The sequence below is a fragment of the Calonectris borealis genome, chromosome Z (assembly GCF_964195595.1).
Source record: "Calonectris borealis chromosome Z, bCalBor7.hap1.2, whole genome shotgun sequence".
Lineage (NCBI taxonomy): Eukaryota > Metazoa > Chordata > Aves > Procellariiformes > Procellariidae > Calonectris > Calonectris borealis.
Window position 1 is genome coordinate 4,891,936 of NC_134352.1, and position 15,552 is coordinate 4,907,487.

Below are 15,552 nucleotides of genomic sequence, written 5' to 3' on the forward strand. Positions count from 1 at the left end.
CTAATGAACCTAAATCCTAAGAATAGGTGACAGACAGCAAGAGCACCCTCCATCAGCTCCGTTACGAAGAGCTATACATTAAGTCACTGCATGGAACACAGGCTGAAATTAACCCTTTGTAATACTTCAAACTTTCTAAGTATTAACTATGATATTAAAATTTTAAGTCAAGATTCTCTGAAATGCATAAAATATTCAAAAGCATATTAATCTGACCTAGAACAAACTGAGAACTAGGTCCCAGTTATGCCACAAACAGAGCCATGTGGATCTCAAAACCCAAGCACAGAACTTTGCATTTTAGCTGTATCCTAAAAGAGGGAGAAAAAGTATCATTTTCTACAATTTCTGTTATGATAGCAAAGTAATAAAATGCTTTTTCCTCTTAAGTTGGGAGGTACAATAAGGCACTTAATGGACTCAGTTTATCTTTTTATTCTTACACATAGTCGGAAGCCTTACTTGCAATATGCAATTAGAGAGTGCCTTCCCTGCCTTACCACCTTTTTCTCATCTGCTTAGAAAAACATAATCTCAAAGACAAATATCCTCACAGCATTCTTTAAAGAGGTCAGATAGGACAGGACTGTGAACTTTGGGATAAATTTCCATCCCAGTGAGGATATAAAGCTCTTGTATACCCTTCTCCATATCTTAGCCTAGCGCTCCCAAAAACATGCCAATTCCCAATTCAATTGGTGTGTTAAATCAACTTACAAAACCAAGACTCTCTCATTAGAAAGATTAGAAATCACTACAAGTCTCTTTCAAATCCTCCTACTTTTCCATCTGGGAAAAAAAAAAAAAATTCTAACATCTCAAGAAAGCCATATCAATTCCAAGTAACCAGCACATGCTCTTCTACTGGATATGGTTTTGCTGCCTTTCCAGATCGCATCTCATGAAAATGCAAAAAAGGTGGGGAGTACAGACAATCTCTAAGAAATTACTGAGGTACCAATGTTAGAAAGGAAATGAGTAAGAGTTAACAGAAAAATATGATAATACGAGAGATAAGCCTGCAATTCAGTAATTTCTTAAGATTTTAAAATTATGGGAGATTACACATTTACAAATACCATTTGTTCAATACAGACTCTTTCCAAAAGCAGGGAGGGATGAGAAGGGAAGGGAGAATCATTCTTGCTCCATTTTACGGATAAAGAAGTAAAGAGAACTTGGAAAAAATAGTCAACAAGTTTCTAAGCACAGGTAAGAAAATGAATACTAGAACATTAAAGGCAAAGCTTTTTAAACATTGCTCCTTTTTTCTTATTTCAAAGAAGGCATTAAATACTCTATTCTTCCATTTATGAGTAATCAATGCTCACATTCTCTTTCTAGTGGTCAGAATTGGTTTGGCTTGAACTATTTATTTGCTATTATGGCAGTTCAGGAAAAAAAGCCTAGCTCATTTATTTCACACACTCACATGAGGCATTTCTGCACAGAATTCTTTCATACACAAATCTACCCTCTTGGAGAAAAATGTAGGGCTTTATAAAACATATTTCAAAACTATAACATTACTAACTTTATTTCTGTAAACCTAATATAACTTCCCTTACAATTAATACAGATAAATATACCAAGAATAAAAAGTCTTACTGCTATTTCCAACAAAAAAACAGAGAGGCATCATCCTTTAACCTAACTGTGTTAAGTTCAAGATGCAACTGGACAGCATTTGCATATGAACACATACTTAAATCATTAGTATTTATAAATACTCTTGAGAATTTCATAACTGCTACTATAATTAAAACATACCTTATTTCATCAGTTTCTGGCACTTTGGTGTAAGGTAGAATTGCTCTAACTCTCCTTCTGTCCTCCACAGGCTACAATTTGAGACAAGAGAGCAAAGATAATACTTTTCGCTCTTTCTAGTGTAGAATCCTTCTCCCCAGCGCTACACCATTCTGAGGCAAAGGGCTGGTAACAGTCACTTATATCCCACTAGCCAGTTTTAAATGTTCAAAGCTCAAAACCACTGGCGCTAGAAAAGCGTAATTCATACAGTTAACTACGAGAGCTCTCATTTTGTTTCATCTTCTAGCATGACAGATAATGTATGTTTACCACCTTCAAAATAAATCACTAGTAAGATAATTCCCATAAAAGTATACTTAGAATGGAAATTTCCAGAAGTTTAACATTCAGAAACATCTTTATTTACGTTTTGGGTTTTGTTGGGAGGGGCATTATGCACTGCTTTGTTTCATTTTAATTACTTATATTGTTTCAAGGATGGGCATGTGAAAGAAGCCCCATTTTCAGAAACCTTGGTTATTTCCAGGATGTGTATTTTGAAACCATTGTTAGATACACAAAATACCACAGGACAGTACAGGTCACATTCCAATGGTGCTCTTTACTGGCCAAGAACTGCACATTTTCTTCTTTTCTCTGTTTACTTAAAATGCTGTTACTACATTTGGAGATAACTGCAACACCTGACATCTAGCTTTCTCATTACACATTTTCATTAAGTAGCAATTTTTTTTTTAATCATTACTTTGTATCAGTAAGAATGCATTTTTATATTCCTTATACTTCAACATATGCTGAGCCCATATAGAACTACAGGAAACTTTCTACAATGCTTTTTCCGAAGAAAACTATGAATGGTTATTAAAGTTACTAACTTTTAAGTAAATGACACTTTAAAATTTTACCAGAAAAATTTTACTACTTGCCTCTGGAGGTGCTACTGGAAATAAGAGCTTTTCCCCTTTCAACAAACAGGACACATGACTGTAATAACCGATTAGATCCGAGAGTGAAGCAAAACGACGTCCACCAATGTAATAGTCTCCACACATGGCAATAATCCTGTTATTAAAAAAAAAAGAAGCTTGACGTAAGAAAATTTTTTGCTACTAATTTTTTTTTTTTTAAGAAAGAAGGGAATTAGGATAATGTTTAATTTTTAAAGCAGTGTCTATATTCAGCAAAATGCAATATTATAAGCTCTCTATAAACATCTAAGTAAATCTTAGCTAATGAATGTTTCACCAAAAGTTGCAGACACATATATCACATGATACACCAGCATTTTAAGATGCTAAGGGAAGTGCTGATTCACAAAAAAAAGCCAGTACCTTTGTCGGAACTAAATGAAATTAAACAGAAGAATATAAATGTGAGTGTCCTGGAAAACTGAAATAATGCACTAATAGACACAACAGCATTATTACTTGTATCATGCAGGACATACACCTTTCATAACAGGCTTATATAAATCTAACAAAGTATTAAAATATTTTAACAACAGATAACTGCACTTGGTTGTACACTGTAGAAAACAAACACCTTCAAAAATTAGTCACTTTCTTACAGGCCCAAAAATCTTCCTTCTCAGTCAGTTCTTGGAACTAAATTATTTCTCCCGAACAGCAATGTAACATGTATACAAAAATGAATCTTCAGAGGTGAAATCTAAAGTTTTTAAGCACATAGCACTGCACGGGGAGTCAGAAAACAACGTAACTTTAAGGACATAGGCTAGATCTTTTGGCATATTTTCTGTAAAATTCCTTAGTAAATTATTCAATAGAGATTAGGTTCTAAATTAAATTTAGTGTTTCAGATTATTATTTCATCAAGCTTAAATGAAACCTTTCTTCAGAGCTCTGAGCTAGCAAATACAGAAAGACTTCTGTAATCGCAGAAAATTCTGAAGATCAAGATTAAAAGATAGATATTTTCCTTCAAAATATTTTGTATCACACTGACTTACCAAAATAAGGTAACACTTCAGTGGAAGAACATTTAGTTTTGACAGATTCATACGCTATAAATCAATCATATGCTGCATGAGCATATATGTCTCTATGCAACTTTCAAGAGGCACCAAAAGAATTAAAAAGTTTAAGAAACTTGCATTTAAAATGTTGGGATTTCAGTTGCACAGAAATCTAATGTGAAAAATAACACTTTTAGGAAACAAAATATGAGGGATATTTTTTAGCAATGGAAGCCTGCTGGTAGCCTGCAATTGGCAAAGATCAAGCTTTGGTGGAAACAGCACTTCTACTCTGTGGGACATAGGAGATCCATCCCTGTATTTGCTTGAAATTACGTTAAGGCTGCCATTCTTGAGGTTGACAACGTTCTTGGGTTTAACACTTGCCTATATAATAACAAACAAAAATATACACTTGGCAGTCGAAGAATGAAACTGAAAACATGTACAGTCTCTGAAGAACAGTATTAACTAACAAATTAATTCCCTTTGGATATTTATCTCTGTGTGTTTTACGGATCTCAGAATGGAAGATTCTTTAAGGTTTGAAAATATTCTAAGGACCCTCTCCTTAGGGAATCGGAAATCATTAGACTATTTTCTACCTGAGATGCCAGAAACACTTTTATGGTGGGCATGAACCAATAGTCAATTGCCTGATACTGGCTTCAAAAGGAGAAGTTATTAAAAATAATCCAGGACTCTAAAACAGCACTAGAAAGCAAGTATTAGCATAGTTCACTTTTCTGCTACACAGTAACCAGCTCCCAAACTAGTATGAGTATAGCTGAGAAGCTGAAATTGATAGCTCAGATGGCAAGATGCGAACATTTGTGTGCTATATTGTCTGCACTTAAGAGAATTATGCCTTCATGCCAATGGCAGATCAGGACCTCTGGCCACACTTCATCGCACAGCAGATGCAACCAAAAACTCCCTACATTTGTAAACCATGCACATAGTGGCTCATATGTCATATTCTGGGTAATTCACACTTTCAGAAGTTGAAGAATTTGCTTTGAATTTGTTTGTTGCTACCAAGACAACTGACAAAGATTTCTTTTACTGCTGAAGAAACATTTGCTTTCCTACTTTGTAAAGATGAACATTACACTGCTGACTAACCTTCGAGCTCTTCTCCGAGTACATCTCATTTACACTAAAGAATAAATGAACTTACTAATGTGAACAGTTTGGCAACGGTAAAATAATCTAGTTACAACTTTGGATAAAGAGTTACTTGTATTTAGAACAACTAATTCTAACACATACTGAAAGCTGTTTCCAGTAAACCTGCAGATTATTAAATACATAATCTCTTTGCTTCTTCTTGGGGTTTGGGTTTTTTTTTTCCCTCAAAATTAAGGAAACAACCAGATGTGCTAGCACTTTAAGTATGTCCTGTGAGATATGATGGCTACTATGGAACAGACTCAAAACAATCTCCTTGACTGACTAATGAAACCTGCATGTTGCTTTAAGTCTATTCACAACCGCTTTAGACAGGCTTCTCTATCCAGGTGTTGTTGGTTTCCTCACATTTTTGTTCTTTAAAGTAATTTTTAAGCAGCATATTTTAAAACAATTAAAAACAACTAAAAAACTGTACCATGCAAGAATAGAGAGTCCAAAATATTCAATTATAAGACAATGATTGTTTTCTGTTTGTACTCTATTGTGTTCTAAAACCAAAAATAAACAGATTACAGTATTTTAAAATAAAACATTTAATTCTCACCTAAAATGATTGACATTTGTTTTACTAAGGAATGAAAGCACAAATGAACCTGGTCTCCGATCACTCTCTCGAATAAGGTAACTTCCAGGTTTTCCCGCTTGTCGAAGACGTTCTTCTGCAATTGTTCTGTCAAGTTTTCCATGATACCACCTGAAAAAAGAGTAACAGTGGCCGTCCTTAGAACTTAAGGTTTTTGCTTATTCTCAAGAACAGACCTACGAAACTAACAAAAGCTTTCAGTCAAAACTGATATAACTCCAAACCTTTGTTTCAAAGTTACCCCATCTTTACATGTTCAACCTCCCAGTTTACTTATTTCCAATAAACAGTATTTTTAAGACAGCATAGTTTTTCAGATAACCTGCTTCTCCCAACAAACCATCCCAAGGGGTGGAGGCTCTATACATGTCATCAGCTTTTCTCTCCTCCCTAATTTGATTATTTTAAATAAACAGAACCAGAGGTGACTGATCTGACTTGGAAGACTGTTGTATTTTAAGCCTACACGGGCTCCAGTTCAGGTTGGATTTTCTAAAAGCATAAATTGATTGTAATAACCTGAGACAGATACTGCTGTAGCAAAGCCTGCATTTGACAGCAGCCACCAGACCACCATACAGTCCCAAAACGGTCTTTCTTTAATCACAATGCGTACCCTATCTATTAAAAGCAAGTGCAGGTGCATGGCAAATCACAGACTGCAAAAGATGACAAAGGAACACTTCAGTCTAAAGCAAAGGTTAAACTGTTACCATTCAAGCATTCATTTGCCTTACTGCAGTTTATTTACGTGGCTTTTGTCAGAACATTCCTTCTACTCCAAATGATCACGTATTAGGTTTTTTTTTTAAAAAAAAAAAGCAGCAATGGAGAGCGCCATTCAAATATAAAGCCACGCATTGTTCTCATCACCTTCACAAAACCACAGCATGTTCCGGAGCTACATACTGTAATAATTTATTAGCTCTGCATCCATCAACTAACGATGCTTAATTCAACCTTTAATTTCTACACTCAAGAAAACATCAGCTTCCATACAGCCACTGTTTTAGACAATTTTAATAATTTACCACTTCAGACCATTAGTTCTAACAGTTCACAGATGTCTTGCAAGAGTCACAAAAATGCATTTTGGAAGAGGTATGTAAATGACCTTTTGAACTAATATATATGCGAGAGTACCAAAAATTGCACAGATTACAGTTCCAAAAAGAAAAACGAATAGCTGGGCTGTTGATAAAATCTGACCAGAAGCATTTTTTTTCTACGAAATAGAAGCAAAAGTTTTGAGAGCTTTTATCAGAATGAAAATCAGATAGACTAAACCGATAAACATCATGTACGCCAGCAGAAGCAGCACCAGCATAGGTACTGTTTACCCTGGCAAAGCTGTGCGCTTGCTAGTATAGCTCTCCTTTGCTTCTCCTCCTCATCCTGATCAAAACAAGTTAAACCAGAAAAAGCGCTGTGGTGTCTGTACAACGTGCAGCACTTGAGGCTGCTGCGGGCCGAGTTACCTCAGCGAGATCCCGTCTCATCCCACTCCAGAGCAACGCAGCCTCGCGGACAGAAACATGTCGCTTAAAGACGGCCTGCAAAAAAGTGGATCACACTACCCCTACCAGGAGGGTCCTTTAGGAAAGGAAACAAAATCAAGACCGTCTATTTTGAAGTACCTAGGATGAAACATGCTGCTTGTCAGTGTGCACAGCATGGCTGAAACACGAGTTTGTTCATTCCCAGGACATGTCACATCAACTGGGCTTTGCTGTTCTGGATAGACCAACTTTCACCAAGTAAGAAACTCCCCAGAGACCCAAGAAACCTTCCTGATCAAGAAATTCTTTGAAACTAACATTCCATTAAGCCTATTTTAAAATAACAATAGGTTCACTAAGCTTCTATTTGTTCCTATTTATCACTCACTTGAGAAAAATAATATTAACTCTGTTGAGAGACACATTGTGTTATAATGCCAAACTTAAAGGCATACTTTTGAAATGGGGAAGATGGGAATGTTAATAAGAACACAAATTACTGATAAAAGAATATACGAGGAAAACAAAATCGCAGGATTACTTGCAAACAAAACACTCAACTTTTCTGTAAGGAACCCGGATTTCTTCCAATGATAGCACAAACCTGGGTACTCAAATTTTAAGACCAGAAGCTTTGAACAAAGAGGACACCCTCCTTGCTGGTGACGGCAATACATACATACTGGTATATCCCACATATTGGGGATCACTTCCTCTAATGCCGAACAGGCTATATATATTCTCTCCCATTCAACAGTTTCATATCAAGCATAACAGAAGACATGTATTACCAGGTAAAGTAGAAGCAGGGTTAAAAATTATTGTTCCCCCATTTCAGAAAAGGTTTGCTTTCTGAAATAAAAATTTCTAGTTAACTTCTAAGTGCAATTAAATTCAGAGTCCCTGAGCACATATTTGAAATATTAACAGCTGATACAAAATACACTTCATTTTACAACTCGCTATGCGTTAGTGTAATGCACAAATTACTCTAGCTACAGAAATAAGCATTAACACTGAATTTAAGTACCAACTGATATGAAGATACAAATGGCAGTAGAGCAGTCAATATGAGCAATGATAGCAGAAAACAGCTCAAGTGATACCCTCTGTCGATAGCACACATCTTTTAAAAACACATTGAAGTACAAGCTTTTAAGATACCATTAGAGTATGAAAAATGCTTGTTGGGAAATAACTGCGTTTTTCCAGAGAGCAGAGTTTCATCACTAGACAGAACCACTTTATCCAAGCAATACACAGCATAAGAGTGTTGAAAGACTTCATTTTTAGAAGTGCATGTCTGATATTTCATCCAGCTATCACCTGTTTTCAATATTATATGAAGATGCCCTCTGCAACATTGCATCATTATCTTCAAGCAGTTTTAGAGTAAATAGTAAAGATTATTTTACAAAGTAGCAGTACTTGATCTGATTTAAGGATATCAAGTGCTCGATTAAGGAGTGGCATTATCTTGTTTTTAATACTTCTGTTAAAAGGTTGTGGGATTTTTTTGCTTTGAAATACATCCATAAATCAATTTTTCTGTGAATATTGGCTAATGTACTGGGCGCAACTTCATACTAGTGGAAAATGTTAATTAATAATGTCCCTTATGCTATATAATTAGTTATAAAGGAATATCCATCCCATACTCAATGCTATCCAAAGAAAGTACAATAGAAATTACTAAACTACGGAACCTGCCCTACGCATTGTAATTTCATCAGCGAATAAAGAGTGCAGAAAACTCTGAAGGATAGGACCAGGCTATCATAAATTCTGAAATAAAATAAATCCCAGATCTCTGGCTTTAACCCTCAATCAGGTTTCTCAACTAAGCTTGAGTTCAGTTTTTCTGCAAAAATACATCACAAGAAACTACCTTTCCTCTTCAGAGGCTCTGCACTATTTTGAGTTTTATAGGTCAAGACCAACAACTTCAGCATTTTTAACAGCTTCAAGATTAATGTGCTCACAATTAGAAGCAACTCTTAACCAGATCTCTTGATTTACCTCAAATACAGCTTCTGAACAGATGTTAAAGGAGTCCTACCTACACTGAGTGCACTACGAGGCTCATGAAAGGAATTAAGGTTTGGATAGGAGGGTATCAAATAAAAAACCTGCCTAGCTGTTCGTAAATATGAAGTTGCCCCTGTGACTGTGACTTATCAAATGTGTGCACTCAAAATCGTAACTCACTACCATTTAGATGTATATCCTCCACCACCACCAAAGACAAGATCCCTATCATTTCTAGTAAGTCACCTCTGCTTGCTTGCTGAGTCCTATCTAGGAACACTTTTGTATTTCTAACATTAGTTTCGCAAATTTTTAAATGCTGACAATCCACTGTTTTTACAGTGTTTTGAGCAAACATAATCAAATGACATTCTGAATCACAGCTAGTGCCCTGACAATACAATAGCTATTATGAGATGCATTAAAAGAGAAAACACAAGTACCCTTGCAACAGAATGTTACAGAGTGATCCAACTATTAAATATCTTACTAACTATAGATCCCAATTTATGTGGTTTTTTCCATGACCACCCGATTAATTGCTGTAACACACTTGTAAACTTGTTACCTAAATTGCAACCTTCATTTTGCTTCTAAGAGGGTACCAGTAGCAGGCTTCCATGTTTCATAAACAAGTCAGAAGCTGTGCAAGAAAATACTCCCATCTGCCAGTTTAAATCAAAAGCAGCATGTGCAAAACTCCAACCCTATGTATCACAATCTTAATTACAGCAAACAGACCGAACGCAGATACAACAAAATCACAAACAGCTTATGTACACACAAAAGCAACATACAGCTGGGTAGGAGAACAGTCCCGACACTACAGCCACATCGTGTGGCTGACAGCCATAAGCCAGGTCGTGAACCTCATGAAATGAGTTGCACTGCAGTTAGAGCTGTGACCTCTGGCCTGCAAACAAGAGCTCCTTAATTTTCCAATGCTCCATGGAAGATGCTGGGTACCAGACACCCAGTCACACCAGCCTTATTAGGCCCAGCCAGCACTTTCTACTGTGAGCAGGAATGCAACTACGCTGCATCCCTTTAGCAAGCTCACAGTACAGTAACAGGAGTGTTGGCCCCCAACATGGACACACCACAAGGTCCATGCAAGGCACAGGCTGTTCACAAAGAGGTAGCAGATGGTGAATCTACCATCTGGAAGGAGGCAGCTGCTATTGTGCATGGAAGCATGTCACATTGTTCCACCAAATCTTTTTATTTACATATTTCCTTTTTACATGTGGGAAAAGCAAATATTATGAAGCTTTGTTGTTCCACTAAAGGATTCTGCTGTTACAGTACGCTGCAATTTTTACTTAGGAACACAGTAGGTTAGGGAGGAGGGAACGCAGGAGAAAGTGCTGAAGAGGAGTAAAAGTGTTTTTCAGCAACTTGGTACAAATGTAGACGTTGATAATAGCTGCAGACATCTCTATTTCCGTCTAGAAAAAAGTTATGGTGCACAGGAAAAACAGTCATCAAATGCCATAACCACTTCACTTCTTAGCCATACCTTGCTGCTTCAACAAAACCCATAAGAAGAATGGAGAACTTCTGGGAGACATAGTCAGAGCTCCCCTCCTACCAATTCAGTCACTGCCTTAGTTAGTACCTTTCACACATTACAGATTCTTGTTATCACCTCCTGAGACTATGTGAGCTCTGTTCCCATTAGAAGCAGAAGGGAGCAGAGATGACTACCTTGAACTGGGAAAATCCTCAACTTCAAATGGCACACAGAAATCTCGAGTACAGTTTCACAAAGACAGAGGAGAAAAACACAAAAAAATATCCGCTATTCTTACTTGTTTCTTCTTATCCTGTTAACACCAATCATCCTCTCTCAAGCTTTCCATCTGAAGATTTGCTGCTCCTATTCACTGTTCAAGTTTCATTTCGGTCTTACAGTTTCTCTCAGCCTAAAATGCATCCTTAGTTTTACTACTTTTATACAGACTCTGACTTTTAACACTTTATCCCCCATCCCTGTCAGATGTTGTCCTGGTTCCAGCTGGGACAGGGTTAACTTTCTTCCCAGTAGCTTGGGGGGTGTGCTGTGTTTTGGGTTCGGTGTGAAAGGAGCGTTGATGGCCCATTGATGCTTCGGCTGTTGCTGGGTGATGCTTGCACCGGGAGGGGGGAGCACAGCCGGGGTGGTGGACCCAGCTGGCCAATGGGGTATTCTATACCATGGGACATCATGCTCAGTATAAAAACCAGGGGTGTGGGGGGGCTCGCCCCCCGTTCGTGACACGCGGTCGGCGGTCGGTGAGCAGTTGCATTGCGCATCGTCTGCTTTGTATATTCTGTTATTGTTGTTGTTCTCATTGTTATTCTTACTGTTCTACTTCGTTCTATTTCAATTATTAAACCGTTTTTATCTCAACCCGGGAGCTTTCCTACTTGTGCCCTCCCGATTCTCTCCCCCATCCCACTGGAGGGGGGGGTAAGCGAGCAGCTGCGTGAGGTGTATTTACTTGGCTGGGGTTAAACCACGACAGATGTGTAAGGCTGCATTACTTTCTTCATGCACATTACTTGTAGAGATTAAATTAAGGTAAGTTTCACTCAGGCTTTACTCAATTCACATCCTTCTTCTGTCTTGTTGGTTACTATTCAGTAGTTACCAATTTTTGACCAAGTCTTTGCAGTTCTCCACATCACAAAGAACTTCCTGCCAGAAAAAGGTCTGCAAATATGTATCAACTACTACACTGGAGGCACCTTTAAGATAATGAAACAAGAGCTGAAACTAACCTGAAGTCAAGTAAGTGTTCCTTGTCCAGTATGCATGAAATTGAGTGTTACATACTCTTCCAGGAAAGGGAGGGAGGGGTTTTTATCCTTTTTGCATCCCTATGCATTTTTCTAAGAGGCAGTACAATGCATGTAAGCATACCCATGTAAGCCTATTGAAGAATAATTCTGCTTTTCTCATTTAACTGTTCCAAAACCCCTCAGAAACAGCATGTGGAAAACTGAACCGTGCTGTGCTTCAAGTCTAGGAACCAGTCAACTAACGTGGGAAGTCACTACCATAGGCACTCCTCGGTACGCCAGCTGTGCCAACCTGTTAACCCTGGGACTTGCACACCCCTCCAAAAGAAGCCGTTAAAACACTTTCAGCAATTTACATCAACTCTGGGCTAGAACAAAACAGATCAATCAAAAACCTCAGTACACCTTAACAGAGACTACAGAGATGAACGAGCAAGATAAGCACACAGTCAAAAAGGAATACATTTAAATAACTTCACTACGGAAAGAAAGGTTCTAAAAGTTTCAGTTGCTGTAACAAACAATGCTATCAGCTTTAAAAGAGACAGAGGTGTGACAACAGCATAATATCCAACAGAGCCAAAAGATTTCTTACAATCCTACCTGATATATATTTACTGAAAAGAATACCGATTGCCTATCTCATTTTTGCAAGAGCCATCAATAAGCAGGTGAAATTCAGCTAAACTGGCTGAAAAGTAACTCTTGAAACAGCTTGCATTTTCTTACTGAAGGATCAGCTTAGGAAGTGAATTCTGGAACTCATTAAAGTTTTTAGCAAGAAGCTTTCCATTTTTACATGCTTCCTACTTGTGCCCTCAGGTCAAAAATATGCCTTTTTCTGTTTGAACTAAGAGTTACTACTACAGAAACAATGTTAGTACTGCTACACAAATCAGCAGATACTCTTTGGCAATAATTAAGGAATTTCTAAGATGTCATTCATCTTGTCTGCCATTAACTTCATTAAACGTACCAGAGGCTCCTTCACCTTCCTCCTCCTCCTTGCACCTCATGCTCTCTAACCAAGCGCAGGTTTTTGTTTTGTGCTCCACTCTCACCTCCTCTTGCAAGCTGGAATGCCTCCCTAGAGAGGTGCATCACGTCCATCGATAGATAACTGCTTCCATAACGACAAAACCCTGACAGTTATACATCTGAAATCAGAGAGGTACCATCCTTGAATTAAAAGATGTCCAGTACTTCCCACATGCACTAGGAACAACAGTGGAGGAATATAACCTAGAGAGTACAATCCACACACAACAAATCCAACAGCGTCACGTAGAAGAACTGTGTGTACAACTAAGAAAAGAAAAAAAACCTGTTTCTAGACTTGAATATAGAATGAGATGACTACTACAGAGGCTGGGTAACATTTTGCTTTTGGAAGAATAAGGACATTTCTCTAGCATCCCTTTTCTTGCCAAGGAGTGGAAAGAACAAAACAAATCTCTCCACAGATGCTTAGAAAGCACAAAAATCCATGCAAGAAAAAAATCTGCGGAAAAGGTGTGGTTCGAACAAGATAATGCAAGCAATTCCTTAATCTTCTGGATTAAGCAAGTATCCAAGCTTGAATCTTGTAACGTCTCCAGTGTTACTCTGCTAACAGATGGCAATATAAAAAAAGAATTGATTGATTTATGGTTACTCTTAAATTTTATGTTTAGAAAAAAATGATGCAATTTATCTATAAAATAACCATATAAAACCCAATGAGTAAGCCACAGACAGAATACTCTTTTGTGTGTGCCCTACATACGGGTGAACATTTACATACATACACATAATTTTACGGAAAGCAAGAAGTGGACTTAATGACAACAAAAAAAGAGACCAAAATTTTAGAAAAACTTCTTACACAAATCTACACAGAATTACTATAATGATTCCTGAGCTGATTATCAAAGATTGGCTAAACCTATATGGTTTCTGGAAACTACTCTGGAAAAGCAAGCAGTGTACTCTGCAAGGGGAAGTTCACAGAAGAAACCCTTGTCCAAATATCTGTAAGTAGCTATTAATAAGAAATCATATACCCATCCCGGCTGAGCCAATGACAGCAATCCTTAACAGAAAACTGTAACATTTTAAATATTCCCATGTAGTTACATACTCAACTTCTTCAAATATAATTACATACAGCTAACATCTCATCACTAACATTAACTGGACAAACTGGCAAGATACAGACTGATGGGTGGTCTGCAAGATGGGTAGGGGATCAGCTCACAGGCCACATTCAGAGCATGGTGATGAGTGGTTTATACCCTGGCTGGCAGCCTGGCACAGGCGGGGTCCCCCAGGGATCAATTCTGTTCAACATCTTCATAAATGAGCTGGACGATGGGATTGAAAGGACCCTCACCAAGTCTGCTGATGACACCAGATTGGGTGGTGAGGTGGACGCGTCAGAAGGGTCAGTCATCTTACAGAGAGACCTGGGCAGGCTGGAAGAGTGGGCTAGCAAGAACAGTATGAAGTTTAACAAAGACAAGTGCAAGGTCCTGCACCTGGGTCAGAATAACCAACGAGCCCAGCCCAGGCGGGGATCTGTGTGGCTGGGGAGCTGCCTTGCCGAGAGGGACCTGTAGGTCCTGGTGGACAACAAGCTGAACCGGAGTCAGCAGGGTGCCACTACAGCAACGAGGCAGATCGGATCCTGGGCATTGCTAGCAGAGCCAGAGATGTGATCACCCCGCTCTACCCAGCGCTTGTCAGGCTGCACCCGGAGTACGGTCCAGTTCTGGTCCACCCAATTCAAGACAGACGCGGACAGACTGGAGAGGATCCAAAGGAGGGCCACGAGATGATCAAAGGGATGGAGAACCTGCCCTATGAGGAAATACTGAAGGAGTTAGGTCTCTCCTCCCTGGAGAAGAGAAGGCTTAGGGGGACCTCACCAGAGTATTCCAGTACTTAAATTTTTTTTACAGTGAGAACAATCATTTCCTGGAACAAACTACCCAGGAAGGAGGTAGAGGCCCCATCGCTGGAGGTTTTCAAGATGTGACTGGACAGGGTGCTAGATAATCTCAGCTACGCTCCCTTTCCCACAGAAGGCTGAGCCAGATGATCCTTCAAGGTCCCTCCCAACCTGGGCTGTTTTACGGTTCTATGATTCTATATATTCCAACCCTGATGAAACCGTACACTTAGAAATCGCAATTAGCACTTGAGGATGAACAACTATTACTATTTCAGTTTAACAAAAAAGGAAACCCTCACAAAAAAAAATTGATTTGGTATGAAGTTGGCCTGAGAAGCAGGTGAAAATACCGAAATTTGAAGATGAAAATGACTTTTTTAGGGCCTGATCATCACAAGAATCAGACTGCTAACTTACCAGAACACTGACTGGGTACACCGAGTGTCCTGGCGACCTCAATACTCCTTTCCTGAAATACGACTGGAGCTTTCAAATTAATTTAGCGACATTGCTTTGTATACATTAATTTGTACACATTAACAATTGTAATAAAAAGATAACTTAGAAGGAAAAGGTAGACATTGCAAGCAAACTGTATTAAATATTTAAGCAGCTGTTAGCTACCTTAGAAAGATTTTTTTTTTCAAAAAAAAAGCAAATTCTTGAGCTTTTATAGCAGAAATCAGGAGATCTGCCTACATAGAAAATAATGAAATATTCTATTTACCCACCTAAGGATTTCTTGTACTTTCCTTTAAAGTCTTCTCTATTAGCTACTGCCACT

General features: G+C 38.2%; 1 protein-coding gene across 1 annotated transcript in view; it reads right to left on the reverse strand.

The window, feature by feature from the left end:
* RASA1 (RAS p21 protein activator 1) overlaps positions 1–15,552 on the reverse strand; it is a 67,270-nt gene that overhangs the window by 44,166 nt on the left and 7,552 nt on the right. Inside the window, exons 2-4 of the mRNA XM_075136841.1 lie at positions 5,487–5,636; positions 2,700–2,835; positions 1,771–1,841 (exon numbers count right to left, since the gene is read on the reverse strand). Coding sequence (XP_074992942.1) covers positions 1,771–1,841; positions 2,700–2,835; positions 5,487–5,636 — 357 coding nt within the window. The remainder of the gene's footprint in view (positions 1–1,770; positions 1,842–2,699; positions 2,836–5,486; positions 5,637–15,552) is intronic.